Below are 16,271 nucleotides of genomic sequence, written 5' to 3'. Positions count from 1 at the left end.
CTTCAGGCTTTAACAGTAAAGAAATAATCAATCAAGTCGCAGGTTTATTTGCTTTGTAACTCTTTAAGAGACCATTTCAGATTGTTTCATAGACATTTAAAACCTCCTCACAGGAGTCCAAGAAATGACCTCACAATCATCAGTTACATTTAATGGGGTTAAAGGTCCAGTATATCCTGCTGATGTGAAGACCAAAAGCGTAATGTTTTAATATAAGGAAAAAAGGATTTCACAAACAGGCACCAGAAATGGCCCCGTTAACTGAAACAACTGTGTCAAAGCACAGTCCAGAGAGCGGCCACAGTCACATGATCAGCTCTAATATGCGTGGGAAAAGTCTGATGATGATTCAACGCATAAACTGAAAAGTGTTAAGGTCCTCCAACACTGTGGGTCAGGGAGTGAGCGGGGTGCGAGGTGTGGAGAAGGGGACAAAGAGAAAGCTGAGGAGAGAAAGAGAGGGGGAGAGTTGAGTCACTTCCTCTCTGAAAGTGAGAGTGTTTACCTTCAGTCACTGAGGAAATGACTGTATGGGCCTGCAGAGAGTTCACGGGCCGTTCTCACGTTTCTCTTTTCTTCTGCTGCTCGCCATCCCTGCATCATCATCCACTGCCAAGAAACACACACACACACACACACACACACACACACACACACACACACACACACACACACACACACACACACACACACACACACACACACACACACACACACACACACACACACACACACACACACACACACACACACACACACACACACACACACACACACACACACACACACACACACACACACACACACACACACACACACACACACACACACACACACACACACACACACACACACACACACACACACACACACACACACACACACACACACACACACACACACACACACACACACACACACACACACACACACACACACACACACACACACACACACACACACACACACACACACACACACACACACACACACACACACACACACACACACACACACACAGATGTATGTATATACACACTGAATGCAAATACAGCGTAGGTTACCAGTGAGTATTATTATGTCAGCACATTATAATAGCTTCCTTTCCTGAGACTGAAATAATAGTGTAACTCATTCATGCTCCACACAATCATGACAAAGAGAGAGAAGAGTGAACAGTAAGATCACACATGCTGAAGTTATAACCAAATGTGACCATTTTTAAAATGACTTCATTAATCTGTTTCAACAGCAGGTGTCTGGTAGGCACCGTTGTTTTTGGGGGTTACAGGCTGAAAAGTCAGGGAACCCTTGAAGTTTTCTCTCTGAAATTAAGCACAGGAGGTGACGGGTCGCACAAAATGTAAAAGTGTGTAAAATGACTTTCTTACTTTCTGCCACTGTTGTTTACAGGTGACATGTTATTTCTTCGTCAGTTTGTTTAGCAGAGATTTTTCATGCTCAGATGAAGTCATCATCCCTGGTTTTTTTTTTGGGACCCAGTTTGCAGCAGGTGACGTGAATTCTTCTGAATAAGTCTTTCTCTGACGATCACTGCATCGTCAGCAACCATCAAAGTGCTTCAGGTCGTTTTTATGTTCTGTCTTTGTTTTTTTTTTTTACAATCCCAAGCTCTACACTGAGGGATGCATTCAGGACAATGTTGCGTTTAAATGCACTCCACAGCGCTTGTTTCGACTTGATGTCATAACTCCCATTAGTGGTCTGTTTTGTTGGAACAAGTTTGCATCCTTCCAAATCTGTCTGTCTGTGTGCTTGTAGCTCCTGATCAACAAGATGCAGGCCTTTAGAAGGTCTGAGATCAATAACAACACAGGTAACACTGCTCTAGTCTTTTCTGATGATGCACGCATTAATGAAAACTACCACCTTAGCAGATGACACTATAATTGCACACTACCTTTGTTGTTATTAATGAAGAAACAAAAAAAACCCATTTAAGCAAACAAACAATAATGGAGTAAAAAACTAGCAAACTTTCTACACTCTATTAGATTCTTTTAAGGTAGTTATGTTTTAAACAAACCATCGTATCATCTAGCTCACTGCGACGGAGTTATGTTTACATGTAACATCTTGAAAACTAATGTGAACTTTGATATCACCTGGTAGGTTTGAATCCGAGTCAGGTTCGATCCTGCACGTCCTCCCCTCTTTCTCTTCAGCTTTCCCCGTCAGCCAAGGCGTAAACTCCAAACATTATCTTTGAAAGGACGGGCCAGGTGGATGTATTAACTAGGTGAGTGAAAAATACTGACACTGCGTTATTTCATCCAGACATAATTGAATCACTGGTGTCAAATATCAAGAACTTACTTGAAAAAAAAAACCAAACAAACAGTGCTGTAAACTGAATTCCTCTACAATTTGACTTTCCCCGTCATCACCTCGTGAATCGTCTAAGTGGCACTCGCTGACAGATGAAGCTGAAAGAAGAATACAACACGATGTCATACAGCTCATCATACATACACGATGATCAACGTACGCACCTTTCCCTCACCTGCTCTGGTGCCTCCTATGATGACCTTGCTGACCTGTTTGCCTCTTAATGGTTTTAATCAGGAAGTTATTTCTATGCATGTAAATCCGACTCAAATTAGAGTAACAGTAATATGAACAATATATTTACCGTCTGGAGTCAATAATTCATCTGTAGGGAATAAAATGTGACAGAAAAGTTGAATGTATTGTGGATGAAAGCTGCTACACACTTCAGTATTCTTTCTCAGTCACGTCGAGCCCGCTAAGCTTCCTGCAATCACGGCTAAAGCCACCTCAAACAGTAGTTAGTGTGTATAAACACAACTTTCATTACTCAGCACTGGAAGGAGAGCAGGGTATCATTTGGGTGCTTACCATGGGCGTGTCTGCAGCACCTACATAATCTGCTTGGCAGAATTTCAGCCATTGTTGGAGGGCAAAAAAAATAGAAGCTCTTCTTCAGGGTAAATGTGTTTTTTTTTTTTTTTTGGGGGGGGGGGGGGGGTTGCCTCGATACACTGCATGAAATAAAAATGCCTGATCCATCTGAAATCAGCTTTGTGTAAAACCCACATGGTTAATATAAAACGCTTTCTCAGCGGTCTTAATCTTCATTTGGACTCGACGTCCTTCGGATAATTGCTCCATCTTTGATTCCGTGTTTAGAATAAACGACAGTCAGAGAAGACGTAGAAACAAGGCCCTTTAATATAGTACCATGTACAGCAGGTAACAGGATGGCTGTGATGTGAGGTGGATATATATTAACGACAGAAGCAAAAAAAAAAAAGAAGAAAAAAAAAGAAGAAAAGTCATTTATTTCACATGAAGCACTGACTTCTAATGAGACAATGCTGTTTCAGTTCAAACCTACATGCAAAGGCCTCCCTGTGTGTAAGATGAAAAACAATAAATAGGATGATCCCGGGGAAAGACGTCCTTGGCAAAGTGTATTCTGAGAGACAAGGTAACAGATATTTGTACATTTCGAGTGCCTCTTAAGATGACCCACACGTGTTTCTGTACACAGAATAGTTACATAGAGTTCATTATAGTATCGTATACATACAGACAGCAGAGACCGACAGTATAGCTCATAAGGCTGAGAGGATAAAAGGCCTGTGATGTTTCTGGTCAAGTCACATCAGAGCATCAGGAAGAACACGAGTATGATTATATCTATTTACAACGTATGCACTATAAGCATCCTGGTGTTTCCAAATCCTGTTGCCTCGTCCTTAAAAAAAAAAAAAAAAAAAAAAAAAAATAATAATAATAAGTCTTTGTACTTTCTCACATACGTTAACCCTCATCAATCCAGAGTCATTCTTATTTACAGAAACATCTGGCAAGGCATCGTTGCCAGCATTAGCAGGACTGATATGCACATGCAAGCACCAAAGTATGTCCGCTAGTAACAATAAAACAAGTCCAAAGAGAGAGAAGAGGCTTTCTGGATCTACTGCAGCAGCTTGAACTCAAATAAAAAGGGAATGCTAAGAAATGGTCCATAAGAAGAAAGATGAGAAACAGACTGGACTCAGTAAAGATGTAGATCTATGCGATCAAGTCTATTTTAATGACCTTGAGTATGTAACAGTGAAATAAAAAAAAAATTAAAAAAAAGATTCATGTTGTCAAATATATTTCTTTTTATATATTCTTCCTTTTTTTTCCAAACAAGCTTTAAAAGAAACAAGATATCTTCAGCCGTATTTGAAACCAAAGTTGCCGCGCGCGAGACAAAAAGCAGAGGTGAGCCACTCAGATGTAGAGGTTAGAGAATACTGAACACACAGAGCAGAAATCATATGTAGCAAAGATTAAAACTGTGGGATCATGAGATCTTAATCTTCGATATTTTTTTACACAGATGACTTCAGCTTGACTGACATGATAAGAGGAGCCTGATTGATTTCTGCGTAACGTCCCTCGATCTCTCGTACAGAGATCGATCAGAGGAGCCGAGTTAAGCTTCACAACTAGACGCTGGTTCATGCTTCATGGACACACACAAACACACACACACACGTATATTAATATATTCAATATATCATCTTAGCTTTTAGCTTACACTGTGCTTAGTTTGTGGTTTTCAATTTGCTTTTCATGGTCGTTTTGACAACAATTATTCTTTGGAAGCTTTCTATGACTTAGTAAAAATATTAAATCCATACAAGGACAAGTAGGACGAATAGTTGATTAGGGTACGAAAATAGATGATTGTAACTAAACAGAAACAATCTCAATGTTTGTAGCTGCTTAACTGTCCAACTTATTAGACGTGAATAGACCTAGTTTACTGGACTAACAGATCAAATAAGCAGCATGGTGAGGATGAGGACAAAGCATGAAGCATGAAGCAGCTCTGACAGATAAGCTGTTCAGTCTTCTCACAAACGCCAAAATATTCAAACAGCAAATTCAGTCTCTGATCGATGTGACATAATAAACCGATAAGGTGAGAACCATATTTAACAGCAGTGTCGATGTCACTTCCGTTTTAAAAGAAGGGGAAACTGTTCCGTCATCTATTTCACAAATAGATGGTGGAAAGACAACAAGCAGGCCACTTCCTGTGTGTGCCAAGAACTGTGAGCTGCTGCTGCTTGAGGAATGTCTGCACAAGAATACTTGCTGTTGGAGAATGTACAGTGGATATTTGAGAGTTATTTTTACATCTTAGACTGCGACATGTCACTGTCAGGTATGAATGAAACTGATGGCTCGGGTTATATGTGGCCTGGTTCTTCATGAAACAGAGGTGACCTTATGTGTCAGGTCGACAAACAACACAAAAAGCTCACTTCAGGTTTTTCCACGCATGTGTGTCATGGTGAGAAAAATCCTCGTGTGTGAGTTGAAATGCTTCTCTACACACAGTCCACAACAGAGCTGTCGTCCTCCTCAGGTCCCCACTCCCCAAACCTCATCTGAGGGGACGGGGCTGCTGGATGGAGGTTGTTTATGTCATCCATGGCGTCTGGGTCCGTGTCGTCGCTCGCGGCAATTCCCATTTGGCCACTTTCGCGGTGTGTGCGGATGTGTTTCCGCAGAGCCGCCGGCTCTTTGAAGCTGCGGTTGCAGAAGGGGCAGCAGCACGGCCTCTCTCCCGTGTGGATGAGCTGGTGGTGTTTGAGGTGCTGCAGGCGACTCAGACGCTTTCCGCAGATCGCACACACGTAGGGTTTCTCCCCCGTGTGTGTGCGCCTGTGTTTGCGCAAACCATCCAAGTGGCGGAAGCAGTTTCCACACTCGGAGCAGGAGTATGGTTTCTCCCCCGTGTGAATGCGCAGGTGGGTTTTGAGCGCTCCTGACTCACGGAAGCGGCGGCCACAGACCCCACACGGGTAAGGCTTTTCTCCTGTGTGGATGCGGATGTGCTTCTTCAGGCTCGAGATTAAACGGAAAGTCTTCCCGCACTCCAAGCAGTGGTGAGGCCGGTCTACAGAGGGCTCCCCTACTGAGTCAGGAGCAGAAGGTCCTGCAGAGTCCTCTGCTCTGCCTGGTGAAACACTGTCTCCTCTTCCGGCTCCAGAAGTCCTTGCCAACTGTTTCTGTCCATCAAGTCCAGCATGTAACTCGCCGCTGCACTCTCGTGCAGTTCTTTGGTGACGCAGCGGCTGGGTGAAGGAACGCTGGGCCCCTCCCTCCCCTCCAACTTGAACGTAGCCGAGGTCACCCATGCTGTGGGACGATCGCTCTTCGTCCCCGACTCTGCTGTCACTGCGTAAGCCAGAATCCTTCCTGTTGACCTGAGCGGAGCCTGAAGCAGGTCCCTGCTCCTCTTTGATCTCGAACCTGGATGCCCCCCCTTGTCCCTGAGACTGCCTCTCATCTAAAGACAAATCAAACATCAGTGTTAACAGAGAAGAAATGATATAATAAAGCAGGGAGAAAATGTTTTCGTAATCAGTAGATGAAATTTGAGAACATAAATCGGACATGTTTACCTGCTCTGCTGGTTTCTGAGCACATGTGAGAAGCGCTGGAATCAAAGTCCATAGCGTGGTTAGTCACCGAGCCATCTGGTTGGATTGAAAGCTGGCACATTTTGTAGTCATCTCTCGGCTCGAACCCGTGAAGCGATTCATCCACAGAGCCACCGAGACCCAAGTCAACGCCGGCGCCGTTAACATTTCGTGCGTTCTGGTGGTCCCGCTCCAAGCCTGAGCTCATCGCAGCCATGGAGGACAGAGACGGGGCGAAGACGGACTGGTTGATGGTCTGATTGCCCGAGTAGGAGATCTGCAGCTGGTCTATGAGCTTCTGAGCGCTGCACAGACACTCCTGCAGAGTCTTCAACTCCCTCTCGGACACCTCCAGACGAACCTTCAGCCTTTCGTTTTCTTGCTCTTTGTGCAGCAGCTCTTGTTGAGTCTCGTTGAGCACCAGCACCACTTCTCCCAGGAGTGTGTCCACTGCAGCCGACATCGCGTTTTGAATAGTCGGCGCGAGACGGGACTTTAGAGACGTGACAGTGACGCCGCCCTGCAGGGACCCGTATGCAGACTTTTCTACTTTCCGATCATAACAGGACTCAGACCCGGTGGTCCTGTCGGAGATGTTTATAATGCTCTGTTTGCGGTTTCCACTGTGGACTGAGCTGCTGCTGTTTGACTGAGATGAATCCATGCTGCCGGCATAGCCTGTCCTCCTGGAAGTCATTATTTCAGCTGGCTTTAATACACTTAAGATAATGTTCAGAGGTGATGCCAACCTTTTCTGTGCAGCTTCAGGTGTTTAAAATACACAGATATGGGAGTTTTGTTGCAGCCTGATGAGTTGTTGAACTGACAAAAACAATGAGGCAAACTCTGCGATGGGCCTGCTAACATTAGCCTGCTTAGCTTTGGATTTATTATCAAGGCCAGTCGGAATAAAAGACTAAAACAAACAAAGTGTCTCTGCGGGAGAAAGCTTCCGACGGGCTCTGAAAGACTAATTTAAGTCCGAAAAGTGTTCTTCTGAATCTTTTAAAACCATGACCCTCAGCGGAAACTCACCCATCTCCAGCTCTGCAAACCTGGCTCACTGTACAGAGGCCCGTCGCACACTGATGACGACATCACAAGGGCCTCGCTTCCGTGCAGAGAGATGCTCTTCTTCCTATTTTTATTTTTTTTTAAATAATATGTTGTTTTGCTCTCTGTCTGCATGTAAGTTCGCACAATAAAAAAAAAAGATGTTCTTCTTCTAAGCAGAAAACGTAAAAAATTCAATAAAAATACTTAGTTAATTTGTTGATCATTTTAAGGAAATTTCATATTCACAAAGTCACATTTAGTAACTCTAAACCTTCTTTTACTGCTTTTGGTAAGGAAACGGAACAGTACATCAAAACCGTCAATGATTCTGCAGATGATACGATATTTTATATTTCTGCAATAATTTACTCCATACTGTGCAATTTGTATATTTATATTTCTGCTATAGTTTATATTTCATACTGTGCAATAATTATATTTTATATTTCTGCAATATCCATTCATAATTGTTATGCTGCTACCTGTAAACAAGTCATACCACACATCTTACCTTAACTAGACTTACTTTTTATATATTTTTCTTTTGTGGTCTTTGTTTTTAGCTGTGTGCACTTATAATCAATAATCAACAGTATAATGGCTTTCTATTGTATTCTATTCCAAAAAATAAGAGAGCTGCTAAAACCATTCAGTTATGCTCTGTTTTTAAAGCATTTATTTGAAACTCCCCCGAGCTCTGCTCTTTTTATCATGTAATTCTGTATTAATGACCCTGCTTGCTTGTTCCTTCTGTTGCTATGCATGTTTGTATTGTAAAGTTTAAATAGACATATTCTTCTTCTTCTCTTCTTACACGCTGCAAACCATCGTGTGTAGGTGCACACCGCCACCTACTGCAAGTTTGTATGTATTTCAAGTCTTACATGGACTTAAATTCGTTATTTTTGTTAAAAATGTAAACTTTGAGCTTGTTCTTAATAGTAATATTTTATTTTTTTCATTTATAATTTAAGAAATCCACATCTTTCAGTTATTCTGTTGATTTATCTGTACTATTTTTTTTTTCTGAGATATCTCTCAGTTCTTTGCTCCTCGTTTAATTGGAGCTCCTCTCATTTCATTTTATTTATGTTGCTGCTGTTCTTCCTCAACCTGAAGCTCGTGGTTGAAATGTTCTGATATTAGAAAGTGCTTTGCTTGTCCGTACCGGTTTATTGTATATGTTCAATAAAGAGTTTATAAAAATACATATTGAATACACTTCTTTTAAGACTTATAAAACCCAATTTTTAACGTTTTTATTTGAAACACAGCTAGCTGTTTTAATTCTGTTTTACACTGTTTCCTGCACACTTGATCTGCTCTGTATTTAAAACTATATTTTAAAAGGACTTAAGATGTTAAAGAGATGTAATAGGTTTCCTTTGTGTTTGACTGTACCCACACTTACAGTAGCTATGTTACATACCAACCAATAGAGCCAATTAAACATGTTGTAATTCAAATCAACTTAATCCATTCTTTTTTAATACAGTTGTATACAATTCAAAATCATATTTGCATGCCTTTCTTGAACAATTTTGTCTCCAGCAAACTCAAATATTATTATTTGTTATTGTTATTTAAGAAAGTGAAATGTTCCCCACTGTACCAGGCAGCAGGCTAAAGGAGCCAACTGGGGAGAAAGGCTGAAAAAAAACTTAACTCTCAGGGCTGAAACGCATAGATATATCTATCTATGCTGAAACGTACCCAAAGGTCACTGACCGCTCAGGGGGTTAAACAAACTTTGGTATACTGTCAGAGAAGACAGTTTCTCCCACAGCAGCAGCCTGCAGGCCGAGCTGTGAGTACAGGACGCTGTTGCCAGATGACTTTGTTTAAGGAAAGTTTCCAAACACATCATGAACTTCTGTGTTCCTTCTCAGATGAACTGCTCTTCGTAACAATCCATCATGGAGTCTAATTACTGTCACCCACACCCAGTTGTGTAACTCAGCGGACACAGACCCCGCCTGTGCTCTTAGCATTCTAAGACCTCATTTATGAATTTCATCCAGTGTTTCCTCAGTGTTTTGGGCTCTAGGAGGCACTGTTGACTGCTTTAATAATAACACATTATTCTGAGATCAGGTAATGAGCTCCACATTAGTCATTTCCCAATAGAATATCTACTTAAAGCAGAGTAAATACAGAGACTTTGCAACATGTTTTATGTATTTTCTCTTTCATTTAAGTTGTATTTTCAGAAAGATCAAGTGGACAATTCCCTGTAAACAGAATACTGCATCGTTTTTTTTATGTGACTTTACTCCTGAAAATGTGAGACACACAACATTTAGTAGGTTGGTATTTTTTTTTTCAAGAAGTGAAAAAGTAGAATAAAAAGAACAATGTTGATTCATAAATTCTACATTTTTAATCCCTTTTTCCAAATGTGGAGACTGAAATGCTGGAATCTTAAGTCCTGGTATTTTTCATTACGCTGTTTAAAATCACAACATATGCTTCACTTGACTAATAAATTATGATGAAGCAATAGATTATCTCCTGGTAATAGTTTACTGTTTGCTATAAATCTCCACACACAGACACACACAGACACACACACACACACACACACACACACACACACACACACACACACACACACACACACACACACACACACACACACACACACACACACACACAGATCATCATGGTTGTGCTATAACAAGACCACGTTGTTTTCCTTTGGGCAGCTTCCATTTCATTTTTAAAAATAAATTGTTCCTGATGGAGTCGTCTCTGATGAGGAAAGCAGATCCATCCCCGCCTGCACACAAGTGGCGGTTTGGGAAAAAGTGATGTGGTCTGTGGCAGAGAGGGTTAGAGGTTATATAACAAACCGTCTAACGGTTAGCATGTGCCTGCGTTTGTGTCACTTCCAGTCACAACAGAAATATTTCCCTCTCAATGACTTTAAATCGGTTTCTGAGAAGCTCACACATCTTTGTTACTTGTATTAACTCGTTTCTGTCTCAGTTTCCATGTAAGGGCCTTTTGTGGAAACACAACTGACTCACTGTTTACTACTGAAAAGATGCTTCACCATATTTGGAAAAGATATAAAATAAAGTATAGATAAACAATTATTTCCCCCACATATCCAGACTTTTTTATTTGTTAGGATCTGGAGTTCAATTAGACTTCTTCTTTCTAATTTTTGATCAACAAAAATGTGCAGCCCAATTACCAGAAAGTATTAATTATTATTATTATTATTATTATTATTATTATTATTATTATTATTATTATTATTATTATTATTATTATTAATTAACCTGAAGAATGGGTGAAATGTGTTAAACTTGATGATAGTTTGTCTCACAGCAGAACATTTACAAATGCACTGCAAGAGTCTGTGACAGTATCTCAGATACGTCACAATAATAAAATTAAGTTCATTTTCTTGTTGCATTGGCAGCTATTTTTTACCCATCACAAGCAACTCAGGCCTTATTTTTCACTTCTAACATCTTGACACGAGGTGAATGTGACTTGTATAAGTGGTGTAGGTTGGCGTGTTACAAATGCGGTTGTAATAAACACAAAGGGTCAAGGATTACATCTTTTTGCAGGGCACAAAATTTTTTGCATTTACATGTGTTTTAAACATTCAAACATATAAACACCTAAAACATCCTGTTTACCCAAAGCTCAGCCTCACCTTCACAGTATTTACTTTGACAAACCAAATCAGCAACAGACACATGTTCATTAAACAAAGGATGAAAGAAACCTGAGGAACATAATGAGGTGGTATAAGATGTAATTTATGAGACAAAGTCTGTTTTCATGATCACGACATGACAGCATGCATTTCTGTAGAAGTACTCATTCGAAGGGCCAGACCTTTACAAGTGTGTATCGGCACAAGGACCTCACTGTTCGTAAAATGAAAGCGACTCCATCAGTTAAAACAAGTGAAGAGTTTTTCTTTGTTGTCTGAACGTTGTGATTTGAGCTCACAGTCGTCTCTTTTCCTGCAGCCTCAGCTCAGATTCAGAACGGATATGTGCGTGTTCACAGCTGGATTTAAGGCCACGCAGCTGTCACACAATGCTTCTAGTCCAAATGCCACATGGACAAAACGTCTTGTGCAGTTTGTCTCTTCCCGGCATATCCCTGAGTTGAGCTTTCTGTATGTGATGATGTTTTTTATTGTTCTGTGTACACCCAGGCTGTTCTGATGGTATGCTATCAGCTGTATACACAATCCAAAGTTCCAGTTAAATAAGACGTGACTCATGACCTATTGGACTACATATAAATATGTGGGGTTTATTTATTCAACTTTTCAAACATTTTTATGATCTTGGGTCAGATCCATTTACTCAAGGACAGATTGAGATCGTAATATATTCTTGGTGGTATCTAAAACTCTAACCACCACTTGCTGTTTTTTTACCTCTCCTGTTCTTACATTTTTGTTTTTAAGACAAGTACCTACTTGGCACTTTTATTCGGTACATTTCATCCCCCGCACAAGTCCAGTCAGGTACCTTTACGGCCTTTTGGTAAACATCTGCACAGTTAAAGATCTTTCAGTTTTGTTCCAGGTTTACATTTACGGTCAGTCATGCATTTCATTTTAGTGAGAGGTTAGTTGCTGAACATGTTGGGATAGGCTGTCTGGAGCCACTTGCATATATCAGAGATGACACATTCAAATGAATCAAAAAGGGCTTCAACATCCTATTCAACTCCTCTCAGCCGTAAAAGGAAAACAAGAGCTCATTAGCAAGTGAGACACGCTCTGAATAACCTGCCACTGTGGAGACATGCAGCAGGAATCCATCTGGGACAGGTCATCTGAAATGTAGGTAGCTGCTATGTAAGTAATAGCTGACTTCTGTCATACTACTAATAGCTTGCACACTCACTCAGAAACTCACAGTGGTGAAACAGTAAAAGAGGAGGAGGAGGTGGAGCTGGTGCAGACGGGTCGGGAGTGAGGGAGCGGGGGGCTTGTGGGAGGGCAGGAAGAAAGAGGTGATTGTTGGGGAGTCTGGAAACATATTTAAGAGGAGTGAGAAGCATTTTGAGGAGAGACGAAGCGAAAGAAGCTCACACACGTTTTCAGACAGCAACTTTTGCATACAGCAAGTAAGTCCACTTCTAAATACTTGGCATGTTTCGGGGTAGAGCTTGGTTGTGGAGTAAAAACAAAGAGCACTTGTTCCTATTGACGGTCCAGGTTGTGTGCAAATCAGCTCAGACTTACTTCAGCAGATTTTTGAATGGGCTTTGGTTTTCTCTCAGAGAGCATTTTCGGTAGATTCGTGTAGATTCTTGTGGATATCACGCAGGCATTTTTCCTGTAAGTTGATCCTGCTGACAGAGCTGTGTGTGCGTATATGTGTTTGTGTGTTTTGGGTGTGTGAGAGGCATTTGGACCTGTTGAGCAATACCGCCTGAAAAGCTGAATTATTTTGAAGTACCTCCAAATCGTAACAAGTGAGGATCATTCCCGGCAGCTGTGTATGAATCATTGTCAAACATGCCACAGAACAAATTTCAGCTAATGAAGTGTCTACATGTTTTGGATGAATACTCAAGAGAAAAGGCAGTTTGTGTCTTCTTCTATTTTCTTTACAAAGAGAGAAAGAAAACTGTTTATGTTTTAAAGTTGGGCAGAATTTTTTATTCTCAGACTCAAGTGAAGTCAGGCTCACTTTTGCACCACATTTTCATTCTGTGCAGTTTTCTTCAGTGCACTCATGTACTTTTTAAAAGGCACGGCATCAGGGGAGAAATAACTGTGTCCTTATTCAGGCTCTTTAACGCAAGACAAAAAGTTCCTCTGAATGTACACATGGCTGGAAACCCAAGGGGCTGATACTTTTCAGCTGTATGCAAGAAACAGATTTGACTTTTTTTTTTACTGTCTCTGATCTCCACAGAGCTCGATGGCTTCCTGCAGGGACCTTCCTTCCTTCGTGATGATCGTTCTCTGTCTGCTTCTCATCAGAGGTTCTTCTCCTCTGCCCACGACATCAGGAGAGAATCCCATGAGAACCTATGAGTCTGAGTTTTCAAGTGACATTTTACCCGATGATTACTATTCAAACTATGACAGCACCACTGTGGCACCTATCAAATCTGCCCGTCCAGATGAAGGAACGCGTAATAGATGTGATTATGACCCTTGTCTGGAGGGTCAGATACCCTGTGCTAATCTGTCGGCCTCCACCGGCTGCTTGTGTCGAGGGGTCACTCTCCATAACGTGGCCCCGCTTGCCCCTGACCTGAAGTCAGTGTCCTGGAACGGATCAGAGGTTGTTATCAGGTGGTGTGCACCTTATTCATACGTCACAGCGTATATTGTGACAGTCGGAGGGGAGCAGACGCAGAAGTTTGGAAAGGATAAAAGAAGCGGTGGATTGGGCGACGTGGAAAATGTCGCTAGGGTGTGTGTGTCGGCCTTGAACGACGCAGGAAGCAGCGATGAGAGCTGCACGATGTACCAGCCCAGCGACAGCAGTCTGCCTCTAAAAGCAGGACTCATAGGAGGAGCTCTGGGCTTCCTGCTGCTCCTTCTGCTGGCTGTGCTGCTCTGGAGGCACAGGAGGCAGAGAAAACAGGAGGCCAGCATCTCCATGCACAACACAGCGGGAACGACGCAGTGAACAGGAAGCAGTGCCAGACTTGACTCCCTTTGATCATCTCAGTCCCATGAGACACCTCGAACTTACTGTAGCTAACAAACTGAGACTACATTGTAATGTCGGAGGATTTCTGAAAATGTAGCAGGAAACAGGAGTCTTCATGCCCCAGGAATACATCTACATATATATTTATCTGACTGGCAACATTGATGGCCTAATTCTAGTTTTTATTCTGAGAACTCCCTTGGAAGTGTTTAAAGGAAGTTCCCACATGATTTAAAAAGCAGCCGCAGGACTTTTAAAACAGATAATTTATGTGTTATGTTTTAGGAAATTAAACCCAAAGGACAAAACAATAAGCAAACAAAATGTTTAAACGTTTGACAGGGCGTTTCAATGTTGACAGGGCTGAAATATAAGGTGTCAGGACTTCAAGTAACACGTTATCTATACTGTTCACTGTCACGTAGATCAACAGTGATGGGATCAAACATGCACACCCACCACGGAGATATCTAAGGATTTATTTTTCTTTATATTTCAGAGAACAGAAGTTGTTGATTCTATCCTGTCAGTCCTGTGAAAATGTCATTTTGTCTTCATGAGAAAACTGTCAGCTGTAGCTTAAAGCTCCTGTGAGGGGATTGTAGCTGCTTTTGAAACAGAAAAACTCCTGTCATCGCTGCCATCACGTTTGTTTACATCTTACTGAGCACAGCATTTGATCTTTTTCTTATAGATCATAACGCACAAAATCAGCAAATGACTAAGATGTATTGATTTGCCCATACAAGTCGCCAGGATCAAGCAAAAATGATAGTTCCTTATAACTACAATGTTTCGCTAAAACAATCACCTCATTTTGAGATACAGTTTTGTAAGTTAAAATTGGATTCTTAAAAATACATTAAGTGAGACTAATTAGAAAATTATAATTGAATATAGTAATAATATATATTCTATAATTGAATGTATAGAAAGAGAATCCTTTAAAGCACCACTGAGGAACTTTCTGTTTGTGTCTACTTTGTCGCCCCTCTGTGGACAGAGCAGTCCCTCTTATTTATTAAACTTTATTTACATGGTTAGGTAGTTTTAATTAACAAACAAAAAACCTCAGCTTTCATTCTGTCAAACATATCACTTAGTTTGAGTTTCATTAATGTGGACAAAAACACAACATAGGGAAGATAGGACTTTGTCTGACACTGACCCTGCAGCAGTGGTTTCAGGCAGTAATAAAGAAAAACAATATATAAATAATCAGTAATAATGCTGATGCTTTTTTTTGTTTTTGTAGCTCATAGAGAGGAATGAGTATTAATTTCAGTCGGTTTAATGACTTCTTAAAAACTCCTCACAGGAGCTTTAAGAGGTAACGATATGTAAATAACAGATTAGTTGTATGGTCCACTGTAAGAAGGTTTCAATGCTATCATTTGTCGTCAGTCAGGAGGTGTCGAATGCTGTATTGTGTTTGAAACTCTCTGTGAGAGTCCTATATATTTAATTCAAGAGTGATCGGGTAAAATATTATTCAAAGGCTGTTTCAGAAAAAAAATCCTATTTATGAACAATGTTTGATTTTTTTGAGACATTTTGAGAAACAAATAAACAAGGCTCTTTAAATTGTATATTAAAGATCTGACTATTTTCATAAAAATGAATCACATTACAAGTAGCTTTCACACCCATGTGTCATCATAACGTGTATTTATGGAACAGCTTTTTCCAGCCGTCATGGGTTGGACATTGTCTCAGTTTGCTGAGAGAGCTCAAGTGTTCAGTGCTGTTTTTCCAGCTGTCATACGGCAGACTCTCCAACGGATATAGATTTTTTTTTTTTGTTCTCTAAAGCTTGTCTCGTTCCAGATGAGACTTCCAGTCAACCATCACCAAGCTGCTGAGAAGCTTCAGGCTGCTCTTTTTTTTTCTTTTGCCATGATGCAAAAGAAAAGGTCCAATATTTAAATCCTCACAGTTTATCTCATACTCTTGAAGCCTCCATCTGCGTGTCTCGAAGCCATCATATAATTCCTTTTGCTCTGGATCCTGACAATCAGTTGTTCCCCTGCTTCTAGCGTTTTTCTTGTTCAAACTGCACATGTAACACAGCACAGGGCTT

At 40.9% G+C, this 16,271-nt stretch overlaps 2 protein-coding genes across 2 annotated transcripts; one reads left to right on the top strand and one right to left on the bottom strand.

Moving 5' to 3' along the window:
* Positions 1-3,195: 3,195 nt before the first annotated feature.
* LOC306831776 (uncharacterized protein) lies at positions 3,196-7,599 on the bottom strand. Its single transcript, XM_079356008.1, has 2 exons — positions 6,459-7,599; positions 3,196-6,343 (listed from the first exon to the last, which is right to left on the bottom strand). The coding sequence occupies exons 1-2, from the start codon at positions 7,171-7,173 to the stop codon at positions 5,379-5,381; spliced, it is 1,680 nt and encodes a 559-aa protein (XP_079212134.1). The 5' UTR covers positions 7,174-7,599; the 3' UTR covers positions 3,196-5,378.
* A 4,924-nt stretch (positions 7,600-12,523) lies between these two features.
* LOC306832070 (leucine-rich repeat neuronal protein 4) lies at positions 12,524-15,734 on the top strand. The gene is made up of 2 exons (XM_079356460.1): positions 12,524-12,644; positions 13,442-15,734. The coding sequence occupies exon 2, from the start codon at positions 13,448-13,450 to the stop codon at positions 14,165-14,167; it is 720 nt and encodes a 239-aa protein (XP_079212586.1). The 5' UTR covers positions 12,524-12,644; positions 13,442-13,447; the 3' UTR covers positions 14,168-15,734.
* Positions 15,735-16,271: the final 537 nt, after the last annotated feature.

Source organism: Symphodus melops (genome assembly GCF_947650265.1).
Source record: "Symphodus melops genome assembly, chromosome: 11".
Taxonomy (NCBI): domain Eukaryota; kingdom Metazoa; phylum Chordata; class Actinopteri; order Labriformes; family Labridae; genus Symphodus; species Symphodus melops.
Note: the sequence above shows the minus strand (reverse complement) of the source record. Positions and strands in the feature narration are given on the sequence as shown.